General features: G+C 35.4%; 4 protein-coding genes across 5 annotated transcripts; 3 read left to right on the top strand and 1 right to left on the bottom strand.

Moving 5' to 3' along the window:
* Window positions 1–32: 32 nt before the first annotated feature.
* On the top strand, window positions 33–14,740 carry LOC109597114 (cytoplasmic dynein 2 heavy chain 1). Its single transcript, XM_020012741.2, has 37 exons — window positions 33–186; window positions 246–419; window positions 480–628; window positions 677–924; window positions 970–1,582; window positions 1,637–2,215; window positions 2,265–2,492; window positions 2,553–2,932; window positions 2,987–3,181; window positions 3,235–3,481; window positions 3,532–3,890; window positions 3,945–4,060; window positions 4,119–4,438; window positions 4,488–4,646; window positions 4,698–4,837; window positions 4,892–5,891; window positions 5,951–6,070; window positions 6,125–6,307; window positions 6,361–7,180; window positions 7,237–7,551; window positions 7,600–8,020; window positions 8,072–8,177; window positions 8,229–8,503; window positions 8,554–8,692; window positions 8,748–8,879; window positions 8,930–9,179; window positions 9,235–9,681; window positions 9,736–9,901; window positions 9,952–10,794; window positions 10,848–11,061; window positions 11,121–11,221; window positions 11,281–11,431; window positions 11,486–11,867; window positions 11,921–13,587; window positions 13,642–13,765; window positions 13,819–14,514; window positions 14,575–14,740. Exons 1-37 carry the CDS (start codon window positions 147–149, stop codon window positions 14,715–14,717), a joined length of 12,642 nt encoding a protein of 4,213 aa, XP_019868300.2. The 5' UTR covers window positions 33–146; the 3' UTR covers window positions 14,718–14,740.
* Window positions 14,741–14,829: 89 nt separating this feature from the next.
* LOC109597138 (leucine-rich repeat-containing protein 40) lies at window positions 14,830–16,149 on the top strand. The gene is made up of 3 exons (XM_020012769.2): window positions 14,830–15,630; window positions 15,685–16,009; window positions 16,064–16,149. Exons 1-3 carry the CDS (start codon window positions 14,849–14,851, stop codon window positions 16,118–16,120), a joined length of 1,164 nt encoding a protein of 387 aa, XP_019868328.2. The 5' UTR covers window positions 14,830–14,848; the 3' UTR covers window positions 16,121–16,149.
* Window positions 16,140–21,834, bottom strand: LOC109597139 (protein O-GlcNAcase). 2 transcript variants are annotated; one of them, XM_020012770.2, is made up of 13 exons: window positions 21,690–21,834; window positions 21,554–21,605; window positions 20,717–21,495; window positions 20,327–20,661; window positions 19,863–20,267; window positions 19,737–19,810; window positions 19,513–19,684; window positions 19,285–19,459; window positions 17,574–17,627; window positions 17,188–17,273; window positions 16,736–17,128; window positions 16,527–16,683; window positions 16,140–16,466 (listed from the first exon to the last, which is right to left on the bottom strand). In XM_020012770.2, the coding sequence occupies exons 1-13, from the start codon at window positions 21,766–21,768 to the stop codon at window positions 16,336–16,338; spliced, it is 2,892 nt and encodes a 963-aa protein (XP_019868329.1). In that variant the 5' UTR covers window positions 21,769–21,834; the 3' UTR covers window positions 16,140–16,335. The 2 variants fall into 2 exon arrangements, with proteins under 2 accessions (XP_019868329.1, XP_019868330.1); XM_020012771.2 differs by lacking the exon at window positions 17,574–17,627.
* Window positions 21,835–23,987: 2,153 nt separating this feature from the next.
* LOC109597132 (thyrostimulin alpha-2 subunit) lies at window positions 23,988–24,671 on the top strand. Its single transcript, XM_020012764.2, has 4 exons — window positions 23,988–24,031; window positions 24,089–24,198; window positions 24,255–24,433; window positions 24,485–24,671. The coding sequence occupies exons 2-4, from the start codon at window positions 24,090–24,092 to the stop codon at window positions 24,563–24,565; spliced, it is 369 nt and encodes a 122-aa protein (XP_019868323.1). The 5' UTR covers window positions 23,988–24,031; window position 24,089; the 3' UTR covers window positions 24,566–24,671.
* The last annotated feature ends 292 nt before the right edge of the window (window positions 24,672–24,963 follow it).

Here is a 24,963-nt window from a genome sequence, read left to right on the forward strand (position 1 = left end):
ATTACAATTGTTTTTATTGATTTTTTGTTTGTTTTTCAATGTACATCATGCTACGACGTGAAAGTGTTTGTAGAGCGTCTCTATAACAACACACTCACTCCATCATTGACAACAAACATTGGTTTCGATTACCCGCTAGTTCAACAATGTCCGACTCCGTTAAAAAAAGTGTAATATATATGTCAGGTAAAAAAAAGGCAAATAAATAATTATTGTAAACCTTCAATAACATATTTTTAAATAAGGATGTCACTTGGGTACAACTTTTCCCGAGGTCGATTTCGACAAAGACATTTTAGGACTGACTGAACTGGAACGTTTTTTAGAAGAAGAAAATTTGTTAAACCTCTACGCAATTATCGAAGAAACAGAACTGAAGAAGAAGATGAAATTCTTTAACAAGGCAAGCAGTGACAATATTCCAAACTTAATTTTACTGAACCGATTTGTTTGTATTCAGGTTGAGGATAAGGATTATCCAAGACTGGTCATATTCACCAAACAAAAACCTTGCACAATCAACGAAGACAATTTACTTAACTCCACCAACGTTCTTTCAATGTCTGGATCGCCAACGCTTGCACTATATCACTCCTTGAACAACGTTTACTCTCCTCTCTTCAATAGAGTACGCCTCCCAATTAAGTGTCCTTTTTTTAATCAACTGTTGTTTTAGGAACAACAACAGATGCTTCAAAAACACATCTACAACATGCAACAAGATTTGAGAAGTACAATTTTTGCAAACAACAAAGATTTCCTGCAAAATCCCACAATTAACACGTTAGATATAATCAACACTTTAGAGCATGAAGTCGACTATTGGCATCAAGCCACACTTTCTACTGGAAAACGAGATAAATTAACTAAAGTCGCTTGTGCCTCCTTTCGAGACATCCTAACGCCAATATCCCGCGACTTCTGGTGAGTCCCCAAAATCAGAGCATCACAAATAACCATATTTTGCAGTGTTTTAGATGCGCTGTCTTTTATGGAGGCGGAGGAAATTCTGGAACGAGCACACAACGTCTTGGACGACCTCTGGAGGCACGAGCCTCCTTTTCCAAAAGACAGGATCAAACATCTGATGGATGTGATCGCCAGAAACGTTTGTAAATTCATCTCCAAACAGATGGAGAATGTAAACTTCTGGACTGGCGATTACAACGAAGTTACTGAAGTTGTCCGGCAATTGATAAGCGTGGGAGAGAAATGGACCACAACTTGTAAACAACTCACCGAGATTTTTTGGCCTAATTACTCCTTGAACTTGTGGAGGGAACCAATTTACATCCCCAAAGACTTGCTTGATTACATAAAAATTCTGGAAGAAGCAATCAATGCCAGAACTGTTCACAAACAATTGACCAGACTTCTAACACCAGATGAACAGGAAAGTTTAAATACCAAGGAGATGTTCAAACCATACCAAGATATAAACATGTTCAAATTTGGGGAACTACCACCAAATGCTTTACTGATAGCCCATAAACATTTTGAGGTTCAGCTCCAACCCGCTGAAAAACTGGTAGGCATGAAACTGAAGAAACAACTTTCCACCTTAAATGCAAACACCAGACAAGTATTTTTAATTTAAGTCGTTTAATTTACATTTACACATATATATTTTTTTTAGTTATTATATGAGTTCTCACGTTACAGTGAAATCATCACAAGACCAATTTTAAAACAGACTCTTCTATCCGAAAGACAGTTTTTGTTAACTTCTTTATATGAGTACTTGAGACAGCTTCAAAGCAAGTCTAATAGTGAACAATTTTACAATTTGGCCGGCTCTGAAACGTCCCAAACAGTCAAAGAGATGATGCAAGTCAAACAACTAGAAAACCGAATAAAGGAAGTCGATAAAGTTTCTAAAAAAATCTTAGACGACCTTCAAGGATACGAAAACATAAACCAACAGGTGACTGAAATGTTGCAGGACTTGAAAGTGCAGCAAAACGATTTGTTCCAAAGTTGGGTTGGTGAAGTAATGACATTGATCAAAGACAAAACTTTAAGTTTGAGGGAGTCCGACCCGGTGGTGCAGTTTTCTCAGCAAAAGTACATGAAAGTAAACTACTCTTCAAGGTTTGTCACTTTGATAAACGAAGTGCGACAGCTTAGAACGATGGGGTTTCACATACCAAGTCGCATAGAAGAGACTTCGGACCATGCCAGGAAGTTTATGAAGCATGCCCGGATTTTAGAACAAGTAAAATTATTTTATTGTGACATCCCTTATCTAATATGAGTTGTTTAAGATCGCCAACTTCCATAACACGATTGGAGATCGAATGATTTCTTCGTTAAAGCCTTTAATGCTCACGAGTGCATTGGAGTTGTCCAAATTGGTGCAAGAACAAGAAGTTGTGTCTTGGGGTGATGAACTATCAGTAGAAAAGTATGTTTCTTATTTAAAAAAAGCTGTAGAGAAATTGTCCAAAGAAAACGACCTTCTTACTATGTATCATAATCAAATTTTGGAAAAGGTAATCACTAATTTTCACCATGTTTGTATTAATTGTTAATAACTTTTTTATTAAATGCAGATAAACGAATTGACAGATGTGGATTTGATAAAAGACTACAGTAAATGGAAGGACAACACAAGAATTATTAGAAACATTGTCAGTCAAGTGGAAGACAAGGGATTTAAAAACATGCAGCTGTGGAAAAACGATTTGGACAAGACTCTGAGTAAAACACTTGAAAGACAATACCTGAAAAGCCTGGACACAGTTCACTTGTATTTGCCTGAAATTTATGTGGATTTAGTCTACAGAAATGGCGAGATGATTTTCTCTCCTGATGAAACCAATCTCAAGAAGCAGTACGACCAACAGTTGAAGCGATTTTTGGAGCTGCCAAAGCATTTTAGAGGCATCTCTGATTCTTCTGATACCACTGTTTACTCAAACATTATCGATAAGTAAATAATTTTCAATATCAGATTTTATTTTTCTTATTGTCAACTACATTACAGCAATAAAAACGCTTTGGAAGTTATTTCTAAGCATACAGATGAACTCTTTGCCCAACTTCAAGCTGTTAAAAATCATTGGATGTCATGGATCCAGTTAGAAACATTGGATACCTCAAAACTGAAAACTTGGCAACATTGGGATTTACATTTTAGAAGTTCCAAAATATTTGGTCAAGAGGTTGCAAAACTCCCAAGGTTACAAACTATTATAACTAGTCAAAATATTTGTACATTAATTTATTTTTCAGTAATGAAGAAAGAATTGGTTGTATTATAGTAGGACTTTCAAGGCTTCGTTCAGACTTAGAATCACACAACAGAAGCTATTGGGATCAACTAGTTTACTCGTTGAAAGATTCGATAGCACAAGACGTTGTAAAAATCCAAAACTTTGTCGATCCTTCAACAGCTGCTTTAACCAAACAGGCTGTGACTGTTGAAGAATTAGCCGATTCGGGTGCTGCCCACGGATTAATCCTAAAAGAGTTACCGGAGGTAATCCAAAAGAATTGTTATTATTTGTTTGTTGTCATTTTAGGTTGTAGATGCAAGAAGTGTTTGATGAAATGGTGAAGAAAACGCAGACTCTCTCCAGTTGGAGCAGAGAACAAATTGATTCGGTAAACAGGCTGAAAGGCGCTTGGGAAAGATTGCTGAGCTTAATAGATAGTCATCATTTAATCATTGAAAAGCAAATGGAAAATGTTAAGATGACTTTAGGGGTGGAGTCGGAAAATTTGATCAAGGAATTAGAACATTTTTCCGCCAAGTGGGAACTCAATAGGCCGAAGTCTTCAGGTGATTTTGTAGATAGTTCCATTGATGGATTAGGCAAACTGATTGACGAATTACAAGCTAGAAAAAATGAATGGGGTGAAATTGTAACAAAGAAGGAAAAGTTACTGTTAGTTTTTTATTAGAATTATTGATTTGTTGCTGATTATCAACAATGTTGCAGGTCAGGCTACGAGAAATTTCACATTGACAAACCTGAAATACCTTTGTTTGAGAAAATTGAAGAAGAGTTTGTGAAAGAGGAAAATAATTGGTCTGTTTTTGAAGAGTTTTATAAAGGTGGTAGTAAAAATTTCAAAAAAATTATTGATTAATGATAATATTTGATTCTTTACAGAATTAACAAGCTTAACAAACGAATATTGGATAGTATTTAGGAAAAAGATTTACGTTTTCGAAGATTTTCTTTCCAAATGGGAAAATAATCTTAAAGAGAAACCAAATAGTTTTTATGTAAGATTAATACGTAAGGAAGTTGAAAAATATAAGGAAATATTTCCATTGTTAAAATACGTGCGGGGCGAAGACTTCACAGATAAACATTGGATGGACATCTTCAATATTCTTCAAATTCAACCAAAACCTACAGACCAAATAATATTAAATGACTTCCTCAAAGCTTCAGATAACATAAAAGCTAATCTAAAACAGCTCCAAGTAAATTTATGCACTGTTATATAACATATAATATAATGTTTCTTTTCAGGCAATATCTAAAAAAGCTGCGAGTGAAATAGTAGTGCGTCAAGCTTTGGGGGAGTTGGACCAATGGGAAGTTCAAGCTAAATTTGTTCTGAACGAACAAACTGATTCACACAATAAAACAATTTTCTTGATCAAAGAGTTTAAGGAAATTCTCAGCAAGGTAATTTTATAAATATAAATCACGTGGTAATCTAATTTTTTATGTTTGAAGATTGGAGACAACCAAAGTCTTCTGCAATCTGTGAAGAACTCAACCGATTTCGGAGCATTTGAAGAAAAAACCGTAATATGGGAAAACAAACTGACAGACTTGGAATATTTCGTCACTTCTTTGGCCCAAGTCCAAAGAAAGTTAGTATAAGAAACTCTAAACACAACACATACTAATTTGTTTCTTCTGCACAGATGGTTGTACCTGGAACCGATTTTTAGCAGTGGAACCCTATCGAACGAAAAGCAAAGATTTGATCGCATCGACCGTGACGTCCGCCATATACTGACCTTCATAGAAAAAGATACGAGAGTTGGTGCTTTGTGCAGGTTGCCCAACTTAAGATCACTCTTAGAAACTATCCTGGAACAGCTGGGCAGATGTCAGACAAGTCTCAATAAATTCCTAGCTGAGAAACGCGACAAATTTCCTCGCTTTTATTTCCTGAGCGACGAGGATTTACTTGAGGTGGTGGGCCAGAGCTCCAAGGAGCACGTCATCCAAACGCATTTAAAAAAACTATTCGCTGGTGTCAACACAATCCAATTGGTGGACGATAAAATAACTGGCTTGTGTTCAGCAGAAGGAGAAATTGTGAAATTGTCTACTCCCATTCAGATTGACAGGCACTGTGTGGAGGAGTGGTTGGAGAAACTGGTGAAACAGATGCAGCTTACGTTGAAGGAGCTTCTCGTGCAATGTCAAAATGAGAAGGAGGCTCCAGATCCTTTGAAATATCCTTCTCAGATTTTATGTCTCAGCGATTCCATTACCTTTACTTTAAAATGTGAACAAGCAATAACGTCCATGACACTGCCTTCATTGCTGAACAAATACAAAACGCAGCTTAACCATTACAGTTCCTTAGAATTGAATGGAGGTGAAGATAAATCGTTTGCATCCATTAGCGTGGTGGATGATGACAATAAAACTTTACTAGAAACTAAACTGAAAGCGTTGCTTTTGGACACAATCCACCACATACACATGTTGGAAGATCTAATCGACGCAAGGACCACAAGAGTTAGCGATTGGACCTGGCAAAAACAACTCCGATATTATTCAAATTCCATGGGGGAAGTCACCGTAAAAATGGCAAATGCAAGAATGGAATATTCTTATGAATATCTTGGAAACGTTGCGAAATTAGTTAGAACTCCTTTGACAGATAGATGTTTTCTCACTTTAACCCAAGTAAAAATATATAATTATCTTAAAATTCTACAAGATAAAATAATATTTATAATTTTTAGGGAATGTATTTAGGAATGGGTGGGAATCCTTACGGCCCCGCTGGAACTGGTAAAACAGAATCAGTAAAAGCTTTGGGACAACTTCTGGGCCGCCAAGTGTTGGTGTTCAATTGCGATGAAGTACCTACATCTAAACTTAAAAAAACTAAACTAATGAATCGAATACATTTTTAGGGAATTGATGCCTCTTCAATGGGACGGATAATCTCCGGATTGGTGAGAAGCGGTGCTTGGGGATGTTTCGACGAGTTCAACAGATTAGAAGAGGCCACTCTATCCGCTGTATCAATGTTAATCCAACCCGTACAAATAGCATTGAGAAACAACCTACCTAAAATAACGCTCCTCAATCAGGAGGTACCATTACAAACTCTCGTCAAACATCAATATTTTACTGTACACTGTTTCAGGTCATTGTAAACCGTCATTGTGGTATATTTGTCACACTAAATCCTGCTGGAGGAAACTATGGAGGAAGGAACAAGCTTCCTGACAACTTAAAGCAACTCTTTAGACCTGTCGTTATGACCCATCCAGATCATGAAGAAATTGCACGATCTCTTCTCCATTGCGACGGTTACCAGCACGCCCACGTTTTGGCAACAAAGATTGTGGAAGTCTTTGATCTATCCAGCAAATTGTTGAGTCAACAACAACACTATGATTGGGGATTGAGAGCAATTAGAACAATTCTCATCGGATGTGGAAGAAGTTTGAAGCGTTATAAAATGAAGTCGGAAATTGTAGACAACCTTGGTTTGGATGTTGAGCAGAAGGTGGTAGTGGAGGTCTTGCGAATGAATACTTTGTCTAAATTAACCTTCAGTGATAGTGTTAAGTTCGATGGCATCATTAAAGATACTTTTAAAGACGTGGAATTAAACATGCAATATGGGAATGAGGTTTTGGTCAAGGCTTTGGAAGAGTGTTTCGTTGAATTAGGTTTGGAGGTTAATAAAAGACAGATTAATAAGTGTTTGGAGTTTTATGAGCAGTTGAAGCAACGAATGGGAGTGGCAATTGTTGGTCCTCCGAGCTGTGGCAAATCCACTATAAAAAAACTGTTGTTCCGTGCACTACTTAAAATGAAAAAGTCTCTAAAAGAATACGTGTTCAATCCGAAGAGTATGAAGAGAACGCAGCTTTTGGGATATATGGACCCTGACACTAAACAATGGAATGATGGTGTTTTGACCAATTACAGTCTTCAAGCTTCCTCCAACTCACAAGGTAAACAAAATTTATAATTTTTTTAAAAACATATTTATTATTTTGGGTATATGTAGATATTTGGTCATGGATTGCATGTGATGGCGACATTGACCCAGACTGGATCGAGTCTTTGAATTCAGTTTTGGATGATAATCGACTATTGACCTTGCCGTCTGGTTGGAGGATTCAGTTTGGCCAAAATGTTAATTTCATTTTCGAAACGCATAATCTTAAATGGGCCTCACCTGCTACCATTTCTAGAATGGGCATTGTATTTTTAAGCGAAGAAGACTTGGAAGTTGGACTGGTACTCAAAAAATATGTCAGTGAATTATCAGAAGATGATAAACCTATTTTAGAACCGTTGATTCAAGATTATTTTGAGAAAGGTAATGAAAAGTACTAAATAAATAAAAGATTTAAACATTTTTTTGCAGCCATTAATTTTATTGTGAACGAATGTGAGATAACAGTACCATGTTCTAAAATTGCTTTGGTGGAAACTGGTTTGTCATTCATAAAAGAAGTAAAAAACAAAATACAATTCTCAATAGCACTAGTGAATGGTTTAGGACAACATTTAGAGTTTGACTTCAGGGAAATATTTGCAAAACAAATATTTGAATGGATGCGAGAACCAGAACCACCAATGCTTTTAAGATGTTACTACAACACTTCAAGAGACATGATGGATACTTATGTCACAAATCCAAATGCGAATTTAGAAGATGTTTCCAATGGTATACCTCTTGTTCTCACTGGTCAAGTATCGCAAACTCTAGATTGTTTAAGAACTTGGTTGAAGGAAGGAAATGAGCAACATTTTTTGATGGTTGGAAATCATGGATCTGCCAAAACGTAAGCATAAATTCAAAGTAAATTAATCAAATTACTAAAGTAGGTTTGTAGGTTAATTTTAAACTATTTGGTTCAAGAGAGATCAAATTTGGAATTACTTACATTTCACTGCGGATCAAATCTAACCCCATATTATGTCATCAGTAAACTTTCACAAGTATAGTAATGGGTTTGTATAATAGAGCCGTTGTTAATGAAGCATTTTTAGTTGTGCCTTTCAATCAATACTCACAAAGGTAAAGTTTTGAAACCAAAGAAAGGCTTCATGGTTTTGTACTTGAAGAACCTTCATCTACTGAAGCATGATAAATGGGAAACCAATATGATGATTGAATTTCTGAATCAAATTATCGTTTACAAAGGATTTTTTGACACAAATATTGAATTTATAAGACTCGAAAATGTGGTTATAGTTGGAAGCATGGAGGAAACAAACACTTTGTCCTTAAGATTCACTTCTAATTTGCATTATTATAATATCGAGTAAATTAAAAGGGTTGATTTAAATGTTTTTATTAAAATAAATGTTTTAGCCTGCCACAACAGGATGACTTTACTATCATTTTAACTGCTTATCTCATGGCATTGCTGAAGAATGTTTTTTCTGGTGGTGCTTGGCCCAGAACCAAAGTTACAAAACTTAGTTTAACTTTAATTGAAATTTATAACAAAGTAAATTTAATAATAAAAAATATAAATTAGAATTTTTATAAGGTTCATATTTTAGATATCAAAAACTTTTTCATCCGTTCAATACAAGCATTATATCTTCAGCTCTCACGACATGATTAAATGGAGCAGCAGCATTCTCAGACATAATCTCTCAGGAAGTGCAGATGCTGAAACTTCTCTTTTAGAGGTATTCTAAACATTAGCACCTAAAGACTTACAAACACAATTTTATTTCAGGTTATATCCTACGAAGCACTTCATTTGTTCGGAGACAGATTGATACACCAAGAAGATGTAGAAAAACTCTCTATTATAATAAATGAAATAATAAATATGCACTGGGGCAAAACCAACGTATTGGTTAATGTTTCTAAGTACTTCTTTGTACCAAGTCCCCAAGTTTCTAATATTTATACCACTTTGTCTTTAAACAAACTGGAATCAGATGACTGGCTCAAAATGGTCGAACAAGGAATCATTCAATGCGGTAAAATATATTTTGCTACAATTTTAGTTGTTGGTACTAAGAAAAAATATTTTAGAACGAGAGGGTTTAATAATGGACGTGTCAATCAATCAAGAACTATTAGATTTAACAGCAGCTGTTTTCAAAAATTGCTCGTGTTTGGGCGAAAACATCTTAATGATAGGAAAATCTGGAACTGGCAGAAGAAGCGCTTTAAAAATCGCAGCAGCTCTTTTATCTGCCAAACTGTTGGTTCCAGCTTCAGAGCAACGAATCCAACTAAACATGGACTTAAAAATGGCCATTCAATTAGCAGGATTAGATGGAGAGCAAGTTTTATTAGTAATTAATGATTACATATTTGAGGACCGAAATAATGTTAATATTATTGGCATGTTAATGGCTTCTGGGGAAGTTCCTGGACTTTACACATCTGTGGAGATTGACTCATTGGTCAAGAACTTGAAGGATGAAGCTGAAAGATTTAACTTCGAAGGAAATTTATTTGAGTTCTTTGTGAAACGTAACTATTCATAGGGTTATTAGTTGGTTTCATATTTCTATTATTTCTTTTTAGGTGTAAGATCAAATTTGCACATCGCAGTTTGCTTGGATGAACACAACAAAAATCTATGGCAAATTATTGAAAACTGTCCCATTTTCGTTCAAAACAGTTCGGTTATCTGGATCAATGAATGGACTATCGAGTCTATAAACCAACTCCCCCAACTGATCATTCAAAAGTACGTTTTTTATTAAAGTGAATTATTATTATTACTATTATCGGTTTTAGGTCAAATCAAGAGAAAGAAGAAGGATCAATAGAGACAAAGTTAAGTACAGATTTTCTAAAGATTTATAAAAACGTAAGTTCTATTATGTCTGAACCATCAAGATTTGTGTCCATGATAAAACTATACATTCAAATATATCAAGAACATGTTTCTAAAATAACATCAAAACAAAACAAACTGAAGGCTGGAATTACAAAACTGAACGATGCAAAACAACTAGTCAACGAGTTGAAATTAAAGGCAGACGTGCAACAAAAAAAACTGGCAGAGAAAAAATCAAAAGCTAATTCCGCTTTGGACATGATTAGTAACACCATGAAGAACGCCAACAGCAAAAAAGAAGTTATGGAAAATCTCAAACAGAAAACTGAGGAGGAGAACATACAGTTGGTACGCCGAAAGAAAGAAATCGAACAAGAATTGGCGGAGGTTGAACCTTTAGTGCAAGAAGCTAGATCGGCAGTTGGCAACATTAAATCTGAATCCTTATCAGAGATCCGATCGATGCGTGCTCCCCCAGATGTAATCAGAGACATTCTAGAAGGGGTCTTAAGGCTGATGGGTATTCAGGACACGTCCTGGAACAGCATGAAGACTTTCTTGGCGAAAAGAGGAGTAAAGGAAGAAATACGGTCGTTTGACGCCAGTAGAATAACTACCGAAAACCGAATTGCAGTTGAAAAACTAATGTCAAACAAGAGCGAATCGTTTAATGATAAGGTTGCAAAGAGGGCCTCTTTAGCAGCAGCTCCTCTAGCTGGTTGGGTGAAGGCCAACGTTCAATACTCACATGTTGCGGATAAAATCCGACCTTTAGAAAGGGAACAACATAAACTTCAAAAGTATATTCTTTCCATTATTTTTATCAGAAGAAACTCAAAGTTTTCGATTTCAGGAATTTAAACGAAGCTGAAATGCAACTTGAAGAATTGAGTTCAGGGTTGTCTAATGTGGATGCAGCAGTTGCAAAGTTGAAAGAGCAACTCTCAGCTTATACTAAAGAGGCTGCTGAAATTGAAATAGACTTAAATCAGGCTCAAGAAACTTTAAACGCTGCGGAAGGACTAGTTTCCAAACTCAATGACGAGTATGAACGATGGCAAATACAAGTAAATTAATTTTATGTTAAACGTATGATGTTTTTATATTTATGATAATTGATTTTTAGCACAAGGAACTTTCAGAACAATTCGACAATTTACCAAGAAACTGTTTACTTGCATCAGCTTTTATTATTTACTTAGCTAAAGAGACTGAACACGAAAGAGAGTAAGTATAATATAAAAGAGAGTAATTGTAATTTGGTATTTTAACACAAACTATTCCAGGCGACATTTAAATAACTGGGTGTCAGATATTGGATTAACAGAATTTGAATTTGAGAATTTTTTATCGACTGAAAGGGAACATTTACAATGGCAAAGTGAAGGTTTGCCTTCTGATAAACTATCAATACAAAATGCCATCAGCATTCTTAAGGTACATTTTTATCTTAAATAGTATATTTTATTAATGTTTTGCTTTACATTACAGTCCACACTGGTTCCATTAATTGTTGATCCTTCTTCGACAGCCATAAACTGGCTGAAGCAACACGTAAATCAAAAGAATATTGAATATTTAACTTACAATTCTCCAAAGTTTAACACCAATTTAGAACTTGCGATTAGATTTGGAAAAACATTGATCATTGAAGAAGTTGATGGAATACCTTCAGTTTTATACCCAATTTTCAGAAGAGAATACTCTCAACAAGGAGAACGAAAATTAATCAGTCTCAATGGCAAAACAATTGACTACAATCCCAATTTTAATTTAATATTGTGCAGTAGAAATGAGCAGCTTCAATTGCCAGCTGATGTTCTACCACTAATTAACATGTTCAACTTTACTGTCACAACTGACGGTTTAACAGGTTTGTACCAAATTAATTTTCTGTTATTTATTCTAAACAAAACACTTTTTTAGATCAACTGTTGTTCGCTGCAATAAAACAAGAAAACCCAGACTTGGAAAACAGACGCAAAACTTTGCTCAGCGAAAGAGAATCTCTTCAAGACAAACAGGAGCATTATCAAAACCAACTACTTGAAGATCTGGCAAACTCTTCCGGTGACATTTTACAAAATAAAAGTCTAATCAAATCACTTAACGAAACTAAAGCCAGTTCAAGCGCCATAACGCAAGCTTTAACTGAATCGATGGAGTTGCAGAAGAAACTACAAAAAGAATATAACGCTTACATGGACATATCTGTATTTGGAAGCAAACTTTACTTCAGTTGCAATGAGTTTTCCAAAAGCAATGTTCTATATCTTATTTCCGTATCGGCTTTCACCAGGTTGTTCCTAAAATCATTGGAGACTTCTCAAGTCATCGAAAGAACTATTGAGTCTCAAACTAGAAACTTGTTGCTTGTTGTTTATAATTACATGGCCAGAGGAATTTTTAAGCAAGACAGGCTCAAGTTTCTATTGCATTTGGCTCATAAGTTGTACCCTAAAAGTATACCCAAAAATGAATGGGACGCTTATTTGGGCAACAGATCTAACACCAAGCAAAACCAAGATGAAATACCACCATGGGTACCAAAACAAACATCACTGAATGTTCTAAACTTGATGGAGCTGCCAGATTTCTACAACTCCCTAAAACTCACCGAGGGTCATTTGTGGAAAGAATTTATGAGCACCACAGACTCCAGATTTCCCAGTCACGTCACTCTAACTGACTTTCAAAAGATTTTAGTGACTCAAGCTTTGAGACCTGATAGATTGTACTCCACAATGACTTCTTGTGTTTTAAGTATTACTGGTTTAAAGAGTCTTGATCCTCCCAACTTTGAACTGTCCATCATATTAAGAGAATCAATCCCTGTGGAGCCGATACTAGTGCTATCAATGCCTGGCACCGATCCTTCGACCGAAATTAAAGATTTAGCACAATACACAATTGGAAACGATAATTATGTAGAAATAGCAATGGGCGAAGGTTTAGAAGACAACGCCCTCCAAGCGCTCCAACAAACCACCCAATCTGGCCAATGGCTGATCCTTAAAAACATTCACTTAGCCACCAGCTGGCTACCAATACTTTGTCAAACCTTGAAGGTCATCGAAAAGCACGAAAACTTCAGACTTTGGTTGATATCTGAGGCCACGAACAAGATCAGTTCAGTTCTGACCCAAAACAGCTTGAAAATTGTATACGAAGCCCCGCAAGGCATAAAAAATAATATTCAACGATCTATAGCGTCTTTCGGAAACAAATACTTCGAAGTATTGAACGCTACAGCTGCCAGAATACTGTTTGTAATCTGTTGTGTGCACGCGTTGTTGCAGGAAAGACGTAAGTACATACCTCAAGGATGGTCCAAGTACTACGAGTTTAGCGATACAGATTTGTCGACTTGCGTGAAATTGGTGGAGGACTTATGGCAGAGTCCCTCGCCGCAGATTCAGTGGAAGTATATTTCGGGGTTGTGTGCTGAAACTGTGTACGGTGGTAGGATTGAAAAACAGGATGATATGAAGATTCTGTTTGCATACGTTAATCAGTATTTTGTTGATGAGGTTCTTAGCCATCGTTGGAAGCCTTTTGGTATCTTAAATGTGCCCAATTCTCCAAGCTACAAGGTACATTGAACCGTTTGCTAATTGCTTAGTTACTATAGCAATTATTTTTTTCAGGATTATATGAATACAATTCTTCAGTTACCAATGAGAGATGTTCCTTCCTATTTTGGATTAGCGGAAAACATTGACAGAGCTTGGGAGAGTCAAAACTCTTCTATTGTAATTAAACAACTGAAAGGTAAAATTGTCTGAGATGTGCAATGATTTTCTTCTTAATCAAATAAATTGTAGATTTGTACATTCACAAGCAGTCATTGATGAATTTTGACCGAGAAATTTTCCACAAAGGACTTGCACCCTTCATGTCACTTTGGAAAAAGTTGAATCAAGGACATGATTTTATAAGAATTACAATCCCACCCGAATCCAAGAAAAGCTCTGCTTTAGATAGTTTCATTTTTGAGGAGTACTCAAAAGCATTAAGTTTTGTGCAAGTAATTCACAAGTCTTTTGCCAATCTAAACAAAATTTGTAAGGGCGTAATGGTACCTAGTGTACAAGATATTGCTGTAGGCTCTTCTTTATTGAATTACGAAACACCAGAACAATGGTTGAACTTTTGGTCAGGTCCTAAGGAACCTTTACAATTTCTGCGAACTGTGATAAGAAATCTGATCTTTTTGTCAAGCATTAAAGACCAAGTTTCCTCTAAGATGTTACAAAATCCTATAAATTTGTCCTTGTTCTTCAACCCCAAAGGTTTTCTGGCATCCCACAAGCAAGATGTATCTAGGATGAATAACATAGCGATTGACCAACTTCATCTACAGACAAACTGGCGGAAGGCTGAAGCTGAAGGTATAACCTTAAGTGACTTGTTGGTTGAAGGTGCCTTGTTTGAAGCAGCATCTTTGAAACCGTGTTCGTCTATTTCTGAGAATATTAATCTTGCACCACAATGTTATTTAAATTGGAAACCAAAAGTAAGTAATCATTAATGAGATTATTTAAGCGTGTTACTCATATTTTCTTAATTTTAGAGCTTAGAAGACGATGACAAATATTTGTCAGTGCCTCTGTATTCTAGATCTGACAGAGAAAATCTTATCATTCACTTAAACATCTATGATGAAAGTAGTGACAAAGAAAAGTGGATTTTGTGTAATCTCTCTTTCTTCTTAGAATGTTAGAATAGTAAATAAAGTATGTTTCAATAAAATTGTTTTTTATTGATCAAACAATGACAGTTTTTGTTGCCATGACAACAATATTAAACAAGTTCGACTTCAATACGATATTAGTGTCAAAATTGCTGTAAAAAATGTCGAGTTTGAACGTTATAAGTGATCATTCATGGAAAAGTCTTCCAGGGATTCCAGTGGAGACGTTTAATCAAATTAATTTAAAAATGTTGTTCTTGGAAGGCAATTTAATAACAAATTTGCCTGAAGACATGTTTTGTTCGTTCCCCAAATTGGTTTGGCTAGATTTGAGAAACAATCAATTACAGAGTATTCCGAAAAGCATCGCTCATCATGAAAATCTGGAAACTTTGTTGCTAGCAAAGAATAATTTAAGAGAGTTACCCAACGAACTAGGAACTGTGGCCAAGTTGAAGACTTTGCAACTAAGCGATAATCCATTGATTTATCCCAATAGAGATGTGTTATCACAGGGAGTTCGGGCCATTCTTAATTATTTACGTAGCGAGTACGATAAGGAAATGGCGGAAAACGAAAAATTAATAAACATAATAAACGAAGAGCCAGAGCATGAGATTGCAATCGAAGTGCAAGATAACAATTGGATAAAACATGTTTTATTGCAACAAACGACCGAACAGGAATTGAAACCTTCTTTATCTGTTAAGAAACTGACTATTCCAAATCAGTACAGGAAAAAGCCATCGGAAACGAAGAAGCCGAAAGAAAATATGAAAGTCGTGCACAAAATCATAAGAAATCCGTCTAAAATAAGTCTTAAATCATACATTTCTGATGAATCGGGTAACTCACAAGTTTCAAACATCGCGTTAAAAAATATGTGGTTGGGAAAACTTAAGATGATACTCCACGATCAGGAAAAGATCCTCCAACAAGAACGGTAATAACGTTTTAAAAGTATTAATAGATTTGTTCATGTTTGTCATGATTTCAGGAATGTAAGAGCACTAACGAACTGGAGGATGGAAAAACTTCAAGAGTCGTACACGAGAGTGCCTGAAAATCACGAGATGGTAACTCCGTTTGGAACCTATCCAGAGTACGGCAGGATGTTGAGCAGGGACGATTTATCTAGAGAATTGGAGGACTTTTTGAGAGAACAGAACATGTGGACTAAAGAGCCAGGCGTTCCCTTGACAGCGACACTCGAATGCCTCGTTGGCAACTTGCTTAACAAGTTGAAAATTCTGGAGGAGCAGGAATCGATAAATTTATCACCGAGAAGCCAACAGAATAATATTGAACAACAAATTAGAATGGTATTGACCCTCTCTTCATCCTTTATTTATTAATTGACATTATTTTCTTTTTAGATTACGGAAATCCATAAGAATTTACTACAAATACGAAGCTCTGGAAACATGCAGTGATCATAAATAAAAATCATAATTGAAACTTAGTAATATATATTTTATAATACATAATGTTTAAAATTACATCTTAATAATGTAACATAATTGTGTTAATAAACATGTAACATACATAAATTTTTGTACAAATACATAATTTCTGATAAAAATAAATAAACGTTACGGAACAGAAAGAAATCAGTCACTCAATTTAATTGTTTAATAAGGGTGTGCGCTTAGAATGTTCTACCCATCACAATTTTTCCCTTGACGGCATCCTGGGTGTTTTCTACAAAACCCAGCTTACCGTAAAATGCATGTGTGTAGCTGTCAGACGAATTCATAACTACGTGAACTCCAAATGCTCCTAAAACACAAACGAGAACGATGAAATTAATTAAAAATAACTTTTCAGTTAGATTTTTACCGTTTGCTCTCAGAGCCCCAAGTAAACAAGTAACTAGACGTTTACTAACGGATTGGTCTAATACGGAAGGCAAAAGACTGCAGATTAAACTGGCAGGATGTGTAGAACTACAAACTAACGATTCTTCCGCAAAGTTGTGGAAATAATTTAAACTCTCCTGAAACCAACAAGTTATTATCTGACTCTTTCGAACAATTAACAACACGCACCTGTCCAAACTTGGAGAGATCCTTGGCCACATCGAGAGGATACTTCTCGATCATCTCCGGAATCCAGGCTATCTCCTGCGTCGTCCTGAACTTTTTATAATCAGGAGCTGCGCATGCGTAACCCACCACTCCGTTTTCATCCTCCACCACCATACAGAATTCCGGATGTAACGTGACGTAAGGCCCCACCAAGCGATCCGCGTTCAAATTCTTCAACGCCTCAGGATACGGGTGCGGATCTTCCAGTCCATCTTTGCACGTTCTCGTGCAAACGTCATACACCGCCTCCTCGTCCGATGATAAGTACGGTCGTACCGTGAACACGCGACAGGTCGGTACGTCAGGCACTTTGTAAACGAATAGATCATTGCCAGAATCTACAGGCATCAATCGCTGCACAAATAAAAATTATTAAACACACGTCAGTGTTTAGTTTAACGGAATAGTCTTACTTGTAAGTCGGCAGTTAAACCTCCCCGAAACACCCATGGTTCTTGGTCTCCGCTCATGAACGTCTCCTTCCATCCTTTCGAAAACCCTACACACAAACGTGGATTAAAACCGGTTCGAATTGTAAAACGCACACGCGATCGCTCTGCCTCTAAATTATAACCAATCTACGCCAAAACGCATCTAGCTACTTACCACAATCCGAATAATTCAAATAATTTACGCAAAAAAGCGCCAATTTACGCGTTTACGCATAACGAAATGGAAAAAATTGCGCGTAAGCAAATGTTCTGTAAAAAAAATATGAGTGACGCAAAAAGCTTGCTGCAATAAAAAATGTGTTACGCAAAGATCGGCTACATATACTAATTTCCTGGTCGATGCGTACATGTGTAGGTCCCCTGGGTGTAGGAGGGCATAGAAGGAGGAAAGTGGCCACCAGCTTAAGAAAATAAATCGCAAATTAATAAACACTGTAATAAAATCGCACACAAACATTTTTAATCACTACTCTAGAATCAACCACAAAAGACGCATCTTCTGTAGTCGATTATTTGTTTTGGGAAATTGAAAAATATGTTAAACACCTAACCATAAATTCACATTTTTCTCACCTATTATTGTGACAAAAACTTACAACTTATGAAAGAAAGGTGGTGGTTATTTTTCGACAAAAAGTTACGCATAACGCAGCAAATTTATTCGCATGCAAAATCCTGGATTCACCTCATCTGTCTGGAACTCCATTCGCAAATGATTACGCTATGCAGTACACGATTATCCCTTTGGTTTGTTTATGACATAATCATTTTCACTCATAGTTTGTATTATATAATAAACTGTATGTTTTCTGTAAACATTATGTAATTTGCCATGGATATCTGTGGGGTCATGTGTTTATTATATTATTATTCATGTGACGAAAATCATTAATCACAAAATACGCAAAATAAAAATGAATATGTCCAATGTATTTACACCAAATATACTCAGTGACGCAGAAAATAGAACATATAGCACTAGTGGACAGATTTAATTATTTTTTATTATTAGACAAAAATATTGAATATATTGATCAATATCATTTTTTAAACTAATAATTTAGTTGGACCTATTGAAAATCTGTCTAATGAGGTGATCAATCATCTTGGGGTACTTCTCTTCTTCTACTTCTGAAGATCCTAAAAGTCAGAGGAGGGAGTGCTTAATTTAGAAGTTTCTTGTCTATGATGTCCCACAAATGTTCAATCCATGAGAAGCCTGAAGATTTTGCTGACCATGGCAACAAGTTTATTTCTTCAAAGTAATGCTCACAATATAAGATGAAAAATTGTCATGTTGGAAAGGTGATTTTTGAAGGATCTTAAAGAAAGGCAGTGGCAGAGTCCCACAATATCTTCTAAGACTAAGACAGCTATTCTACAGTAAGAAACGCGTTTGACCCGTCTGAATTTAGAGAGAAACAGCATGCACGCCAGAGGCAGTAGAAGTCTGTCCCATAGTGGGAGACTTACTGTCTCTATTGTTCATATTGTCTCTTTCAGCATTCAGATGGATCAAACTCTTTTCGTATTGTATGTGCTGACCTCTCCACAAAAAAATTGTGTATTTTGCCTTTCTCCATGGTACCTTTTGACACGTATCCGATTATCATTCATGGCCAAACAAAATTGGAATTCCTCATTCCATCCCACACCACAATGCTGTCATTCTCTAAAGCATTACAATCTTTGACGATGATGACAAAAATCTTCACAACTTTCTACAGCTTTTGAAGTAAGTTAAAAAAACACCTGATCCGGAAAAAATAAAACTGTATCTGCATTATATGAATGTAACACTCAAACATGTATTCATATAATACAAACAACAAAATAAGATAATTTTGTTAAAATTGGACTACTGGATCTATGTGTTCTATTTTCTATGACAATGAGTATAAAACGTTTCCAATGACGCCTGCTCCCAAATCAATTTACGCTTTGCAGTTTGCGAAAAATAACCATTATTATAACCACATTCAAATCTCACAATTAATGAGAAAAATCTGAACGCAACAAAACTAACCGAAGAGATTCGTTTTATTGTTCAACACTTACCAAGCCATTTAATGTACGAATTGAGCAAACAAATTACTACCCGTATGTCCCAGACATAAGAGTAAAGGTCGTAGAGCAGTTCCCTGTTGTTGCAATTTGTCAGATGTTTGAACAGTTTGTTCACGGTCTCCGTCATCTCGTTCATCTTCGCCGCACGCGAGAACCATTCCTGCGCCTGCAAAACTTAAGTTACAACTTTGATCGTTTGACAAGGGTTTAAGGCGGTACCTCCGGACTCGATTTGTCCTGTTTCCGGTTGGCGGCGATGACCAAATGGGCGTTGGACTTTAACCAGTTGAACTCCTGCAACATTTGCAGCCCTTGACCGCCGTGTTCGAAGGGTAAATAGAATAGGTCGCACAACAACGACAGATCTTCGTAAGTCAGTTCGTTACCCCTCCTAAAAACAGTACGTGCATAACGAGGCTAATTTAAAGTCTTAGACTAAGTACTTATCACATTCGGTCTGGCTTTCAATGACCATTTGACTGTCGGTCGTCTCCACCTGCATACTACCGCTTGAAGTCTAAATACACACAAAATTAGTTTAAATTAATTGAAATAATAAAAAAACAAACCGAATTCTCGCTCATTGCGACGTCCTCGTTGGAATCCGCCACGCACTTATTGACGACGTGGGCCGGACTAATGTTGGGCGTACTGTTACAATCCATCGGTTCCGAAGGACTTAAGCTCGACTCGTTACTGTGACTTGAGTCGGTGTTCATGGACGTCTCCTCCTTAACGGGCACGTCGCCATCTTGTTTTCCGTCGATTTGCGGCAAACTTTTGATATGTGCTCCGTTCAAAACTGTTATGCTTTTGGTTTCGTCTTGTGTGGAATCACACAGGACCGGTATGGGTACGGGAATTGGGGTAATTGGGTTGGGGATTGCTTCATTACAAACTACTTTCGTTTCTGACACTAGGGAGTTCATAACTGGGCCTGGCAGTGGATTTACCAGGCTGTCTGTGCTGGCAACCTGAAAAATAATTATTATTAAATCTAGTACGAATTATAACAGTAATTAGAGTGTTTTACCTCCGCCAAAGCATGTAACTGATTAGAACTAACGATGGGGGTGACCGTGGCGGAGGTTGCCATCGTGGTGGTGGTGGTGGCGGCCGTAAGACTCATGCACGTGTTGATGGACGGTATGATGGGAACGGGAACGACCGCAACCGCAGGTTGGGGCTTCGCCAGTGGTCCCCACACCGATTTATGCTTGCCGAATTCCGGCAACCATTCGGTTATCGCATTACGGAGCGCCCGCCTCGGATGATACGTGTTTGGTGACAAAGTCGCCGGTACGTCTTCACCACTAAGTCCGTCCTCCGTTTCAGTTTCCAGTTTAATATCCGCCGACACGGTGTCGTCTGTAAAACATTCACAAAGTGATTTCTGTTAAATAATCAATAATAATCGACTCACTGATGGAGTGATCCCTCTGTCCGTCCACGCTGCACCTTGACCACTGCGCCAGGGTATGAATGGCGACGAAATTGGCCCCGTATTCGCAGTTGGGGTTGGTAAAGACGCCACGCAGTTTCGGAATCAAGTCAGGCGATCGTCCCGAATACGGTCCCAGGAACACGCGCTTCTGATCGTAATCGTTGGCGTGTAGGTTGTCCCAAATTATGGGCGGTCTGCGCAGCACCTCCGAGATTTCCTGCACGTTCTCCTTGGTCAGCAGTCTGGATATTACCTTATTTCCGGTCCACATAATATCGATTTCTTGGGCCAATTTTGAGCCTAAGGTGTTCAAATATTCAGAGTTCGGTACATTCGGTACCGCTCTGGTGGAGCAGTATTGGGTAGGACAGACAAGGAATTTTGGCTGGCCTAAATGCTGGTATATTTCGTTAGTGACTGAGACTTGAGCTTGTGCAAATGATTGAAATATCTCTTTGTCAGCCTCAGACATTTCCGGCTCAATGTCGTCGAACAGGAGGGCGAACGCTTGGCAACCAAACTGTGATACCTGTTCTAATTTACGTTTCAGGGATGTTATTTCTTTAGAGCTGCTGTAAGTGATGTCCAACCCGGGTGACAAGGCATAGTAGAAAGTTATGTTTTGGTCCTTGGCAGCTTGAATTAAACCAGTCAAATGTTCAGCCTCTTCAACTGTGTACAGTTCTCTCCAGTAAGCTCGGTGTTTATAATCATCTTTTGGGGCGTATACATAAGAGTTCATACCCCATTTTTTCATTCTATAATTAAATTAAATAATGAGCAGAGCGATTTTAGAACACTTTCTTAGTTACTTACTTTTGGAACAAGTCTTTTCTTTGTTCTGTTGTCCATGGTCTGCCGTAAAATCCTGTAATAAATGTAAATTAATGCAATAAAGAAAATTTTGATAATTCTAGAACAGTTAATTTCGTTAAGACGGTTGAAACTTTACCTTCTACAACCCCGCAAATAAAATTTCCATTTTTCGTGTTCAAATTTTCCGACTCCTGCAAGTTAGTACTCTCAGCCATTTTACTAATAATGGAAAATTTTAATCGGAAACGTCAAACTTTTGCTGGTAAACATGAACCTGTCAATTATTTGGCATTTGCATAACCTATAAGGAGTTCATCGGCTTGATCGATTAGGCAACCGAGTGTACACTTTTTTTTTAATAATATCTACAAATGCCACACAAAAATTTATTATGAAATATAAACGGAATATTAATAGTTTTAATGAAAATAATGTATTTTATTTAAAAATTTTATACGTTAGTTCAATTTCAAAAAAATAAAAGTTGTTTGAAAGATTGTTTTGATGATGTTCAAACTGTAGCAATAGTTTATACGGTAATTTTAATAAATTATTAATGGTTTTGGTAACTTTGTACTAAATAAGACACTCACATATATGCTAATTAAACAAATTATGGAATTTTATAGTCTTACTTTACTTTACTTTTTACTACTAACAATGAAAGCAAATAAAAATAATTAAATTAATTTTATAAGGCAACCCACATTACAATTTATAATATTTAGTCGCGGCAGTTTTCCCTATTAAAAATAATTAATATTAATTAATTATTTTTCGTATTACATCATTATGTATTATAAATTAATTTCAAAAGTCGAACAAAAACTATCTTATAAAAACGTATCAGGTTATTAAAGTAAATAAATTGCCGAAATTCTGTTATTATGACTATATACAGGGTGATTCATCTAACTTATTCAAAGTCCGTGGAGAAAGGAAAAATGTATTAGTTTGAAAATTTTATAGCAATTATAATTTGTCTTGAAGTACTTTTCTAATTTATTTCTAATAAATTTTCATTTTCTGTATATTTTTGTTTTTCTAATATTTAAATATTTATTTAAAATAAACATTAATTGTAAAATTTAAAAATACACATGTTATGTCATATATCTCACACAATGCACACATCTCCCACAAAATAGAAACAAAACCAGGTTTTCTATAAACTCTAAGAAGAAAATTAACTGAACAATTGTACCTTTCCACCCTTACCAACATTGTTGCCAAACACATCTATCTATTAACCCTAATCTAATTCCTTGTACAAGGTACAATATTTTATTATTTTTTATTTAAATAAAATATTGTATTTTAAATTAAATATTTTAATTTTTTCTTATTAAAATAAAAAAAATATTTATTATTTTGTTTTAATTTTAATTAAAATATTTTTATTTCCTTTTAATTTAAATTATATATTTTATTAACTTTTTTAAATTAAATTAAAAATTTTGTTACTTTTTTTTTTAATTTTAGCTTAATGATTTATATATTTATTTTTTCATAAATTGAACATTTTAATTTACTTTTCACTTTTAAATTATATTTTTTTTAATTTAGATTCAAAAAATATTTAATTTATAATAATTTATAAACATTTTATTTTTTTTAATTTTTAATTTAATTTAATAATTTAATTATATTTTAATTTTAAATTGAATATTTTATTTTATTTAATTTTATTACATTTAAATTAAACATATTAATTTACTTTTCATTTAACTTAAATATTTTATTACTTTATTAATTTTGAATTAAATATTTTGTTTTTTAAGTTTAGATTAAAGATTTAATTAATTAAATTAATTTTATTCTTTTTAATTTAATTTTCAATTTTAAATTATTATTTTTTTTAATTTAAACATTAATTTCTTTTTAATTTAAATAAAATATTTTATCAATATTATTTTTTTTAATTAAATATAACCTTTTTTATGAAAATAAAAAATATATATATTTTTTTTAATTTTGAATTATTTTCTTTTTAATTTAATTTAAAAATTTTATTATATTTAAAATTTTTCATTTAAATTAAATATTTCATACATATATATTATACAGCATTGTATTAATAATTTGAAGAAATAATAGAACACAAAATATTCAATAAAAAACAAAATGATTCACCATAAAAAATCCTTTTCAGCATCTTATTATCAACATACTCCCATTCTCTAGTGCAAAACACCGATAAAAACTAATAGCCTCGCATAATGGTCCCGTAATTCATTTACCTCTTACGCCAGAAACAGAAAAAAACTTGTCATCAGACACACTCAATTAAGCGATTGAATGCAAATTATCATAATCGCCGAATTCCCAGTCCGTAGGAAGAGGAGCGCGCCGCGGAAAAACGGGGGCGGTCGTGAGGTGGGGATGGAAATCGTGGAAGGAAAATGCAAATATCAAACGGCGCGGGATTATTCGTGGTCGCGTCGCGATATCGCACACTTCGAAAAGGGTTGGCGAAAGGTAAATAAACGTGCGTCCACGTAACTTCCATTCCATTCGACTTTCCATTTTTTGCAGGATGCTGGCATTCTGGCTGCTCATGACCGCCCTGTCGTTCTCGAATGCGTTTCTGGTGTCGAGCGTGAACGCGAGGGACGCGTGGATGAAGCCCGGATGTCACAAAGTCGGTAGGTTCATCCAGTTCTCCAGGTGTCGAGGATACCTAACGTGCAACAACTTTCAGGTCACACGCGTAAGATCAGTATTCCGGATTGCGTGGAGTTTTCGATGACCACCAACGCTTGTAGGGGTTTCTGCGAGAGTTGGGCCATTCCTTCCGGCATGAAAACGAGTCCCACACAGCCTGTCACTTCTGTGGGACAGTGCTGCAACATCATGGATACCGAACCGATAGAAGCTAAAGTAAATGTTCAGATAAAAATTGTTCCGTTTGTTTTATTGATAATTTTTTAGGTTTTGTGTATTGATGGGGTACGAACTTTGACGTTTAAGTCGGCGGTGTCCTGCTCCTGTTACCACTGCAAGAAGGATTAGACCAAACAATTCAGTTAGTCAATACAGTGTTATTATGTATTTGTAAATAAAGTAACTGTAAATATTATACTGACTGATACTTTCAAATATAATTTGGTTTCGTATTCCTTTTCGTTTCACTCCACCCCTTTCTTCAATGTTTATAATAAAAAACATTAATATAGAAACGTATAAATGTACTAAAATGTTGAATAAATTGAATAAACATCTAAAGATGTTATTAAATGATTATAACTAATAATACTAATCAATATTTCCTTTTGTTTATTAATTTATAATTAGCATCTGTTAAATATTTAGAGATTATTTAAATTATAAACTTCCCAGAACAATTGACTAAAGTATTAAAATATAAATTTCTTATCTCAAAGTTTCCAATTCTGAAACTTTCCTTATTC

This window comes from Aethina tumida, chromosome 5 (assembly GCF_024364675.1).
Source record: "Aethina tumida isolate Nest 87 chromosome 5, icAetTumi1.1, whole genome shotgun sequence".
NCBI classification, from domain to species: Eukaryota; Metazoa; Arthropoda; class Insecta; order Coleoptera; family Nitidulidae; genus Aethina; species Aethina tumida.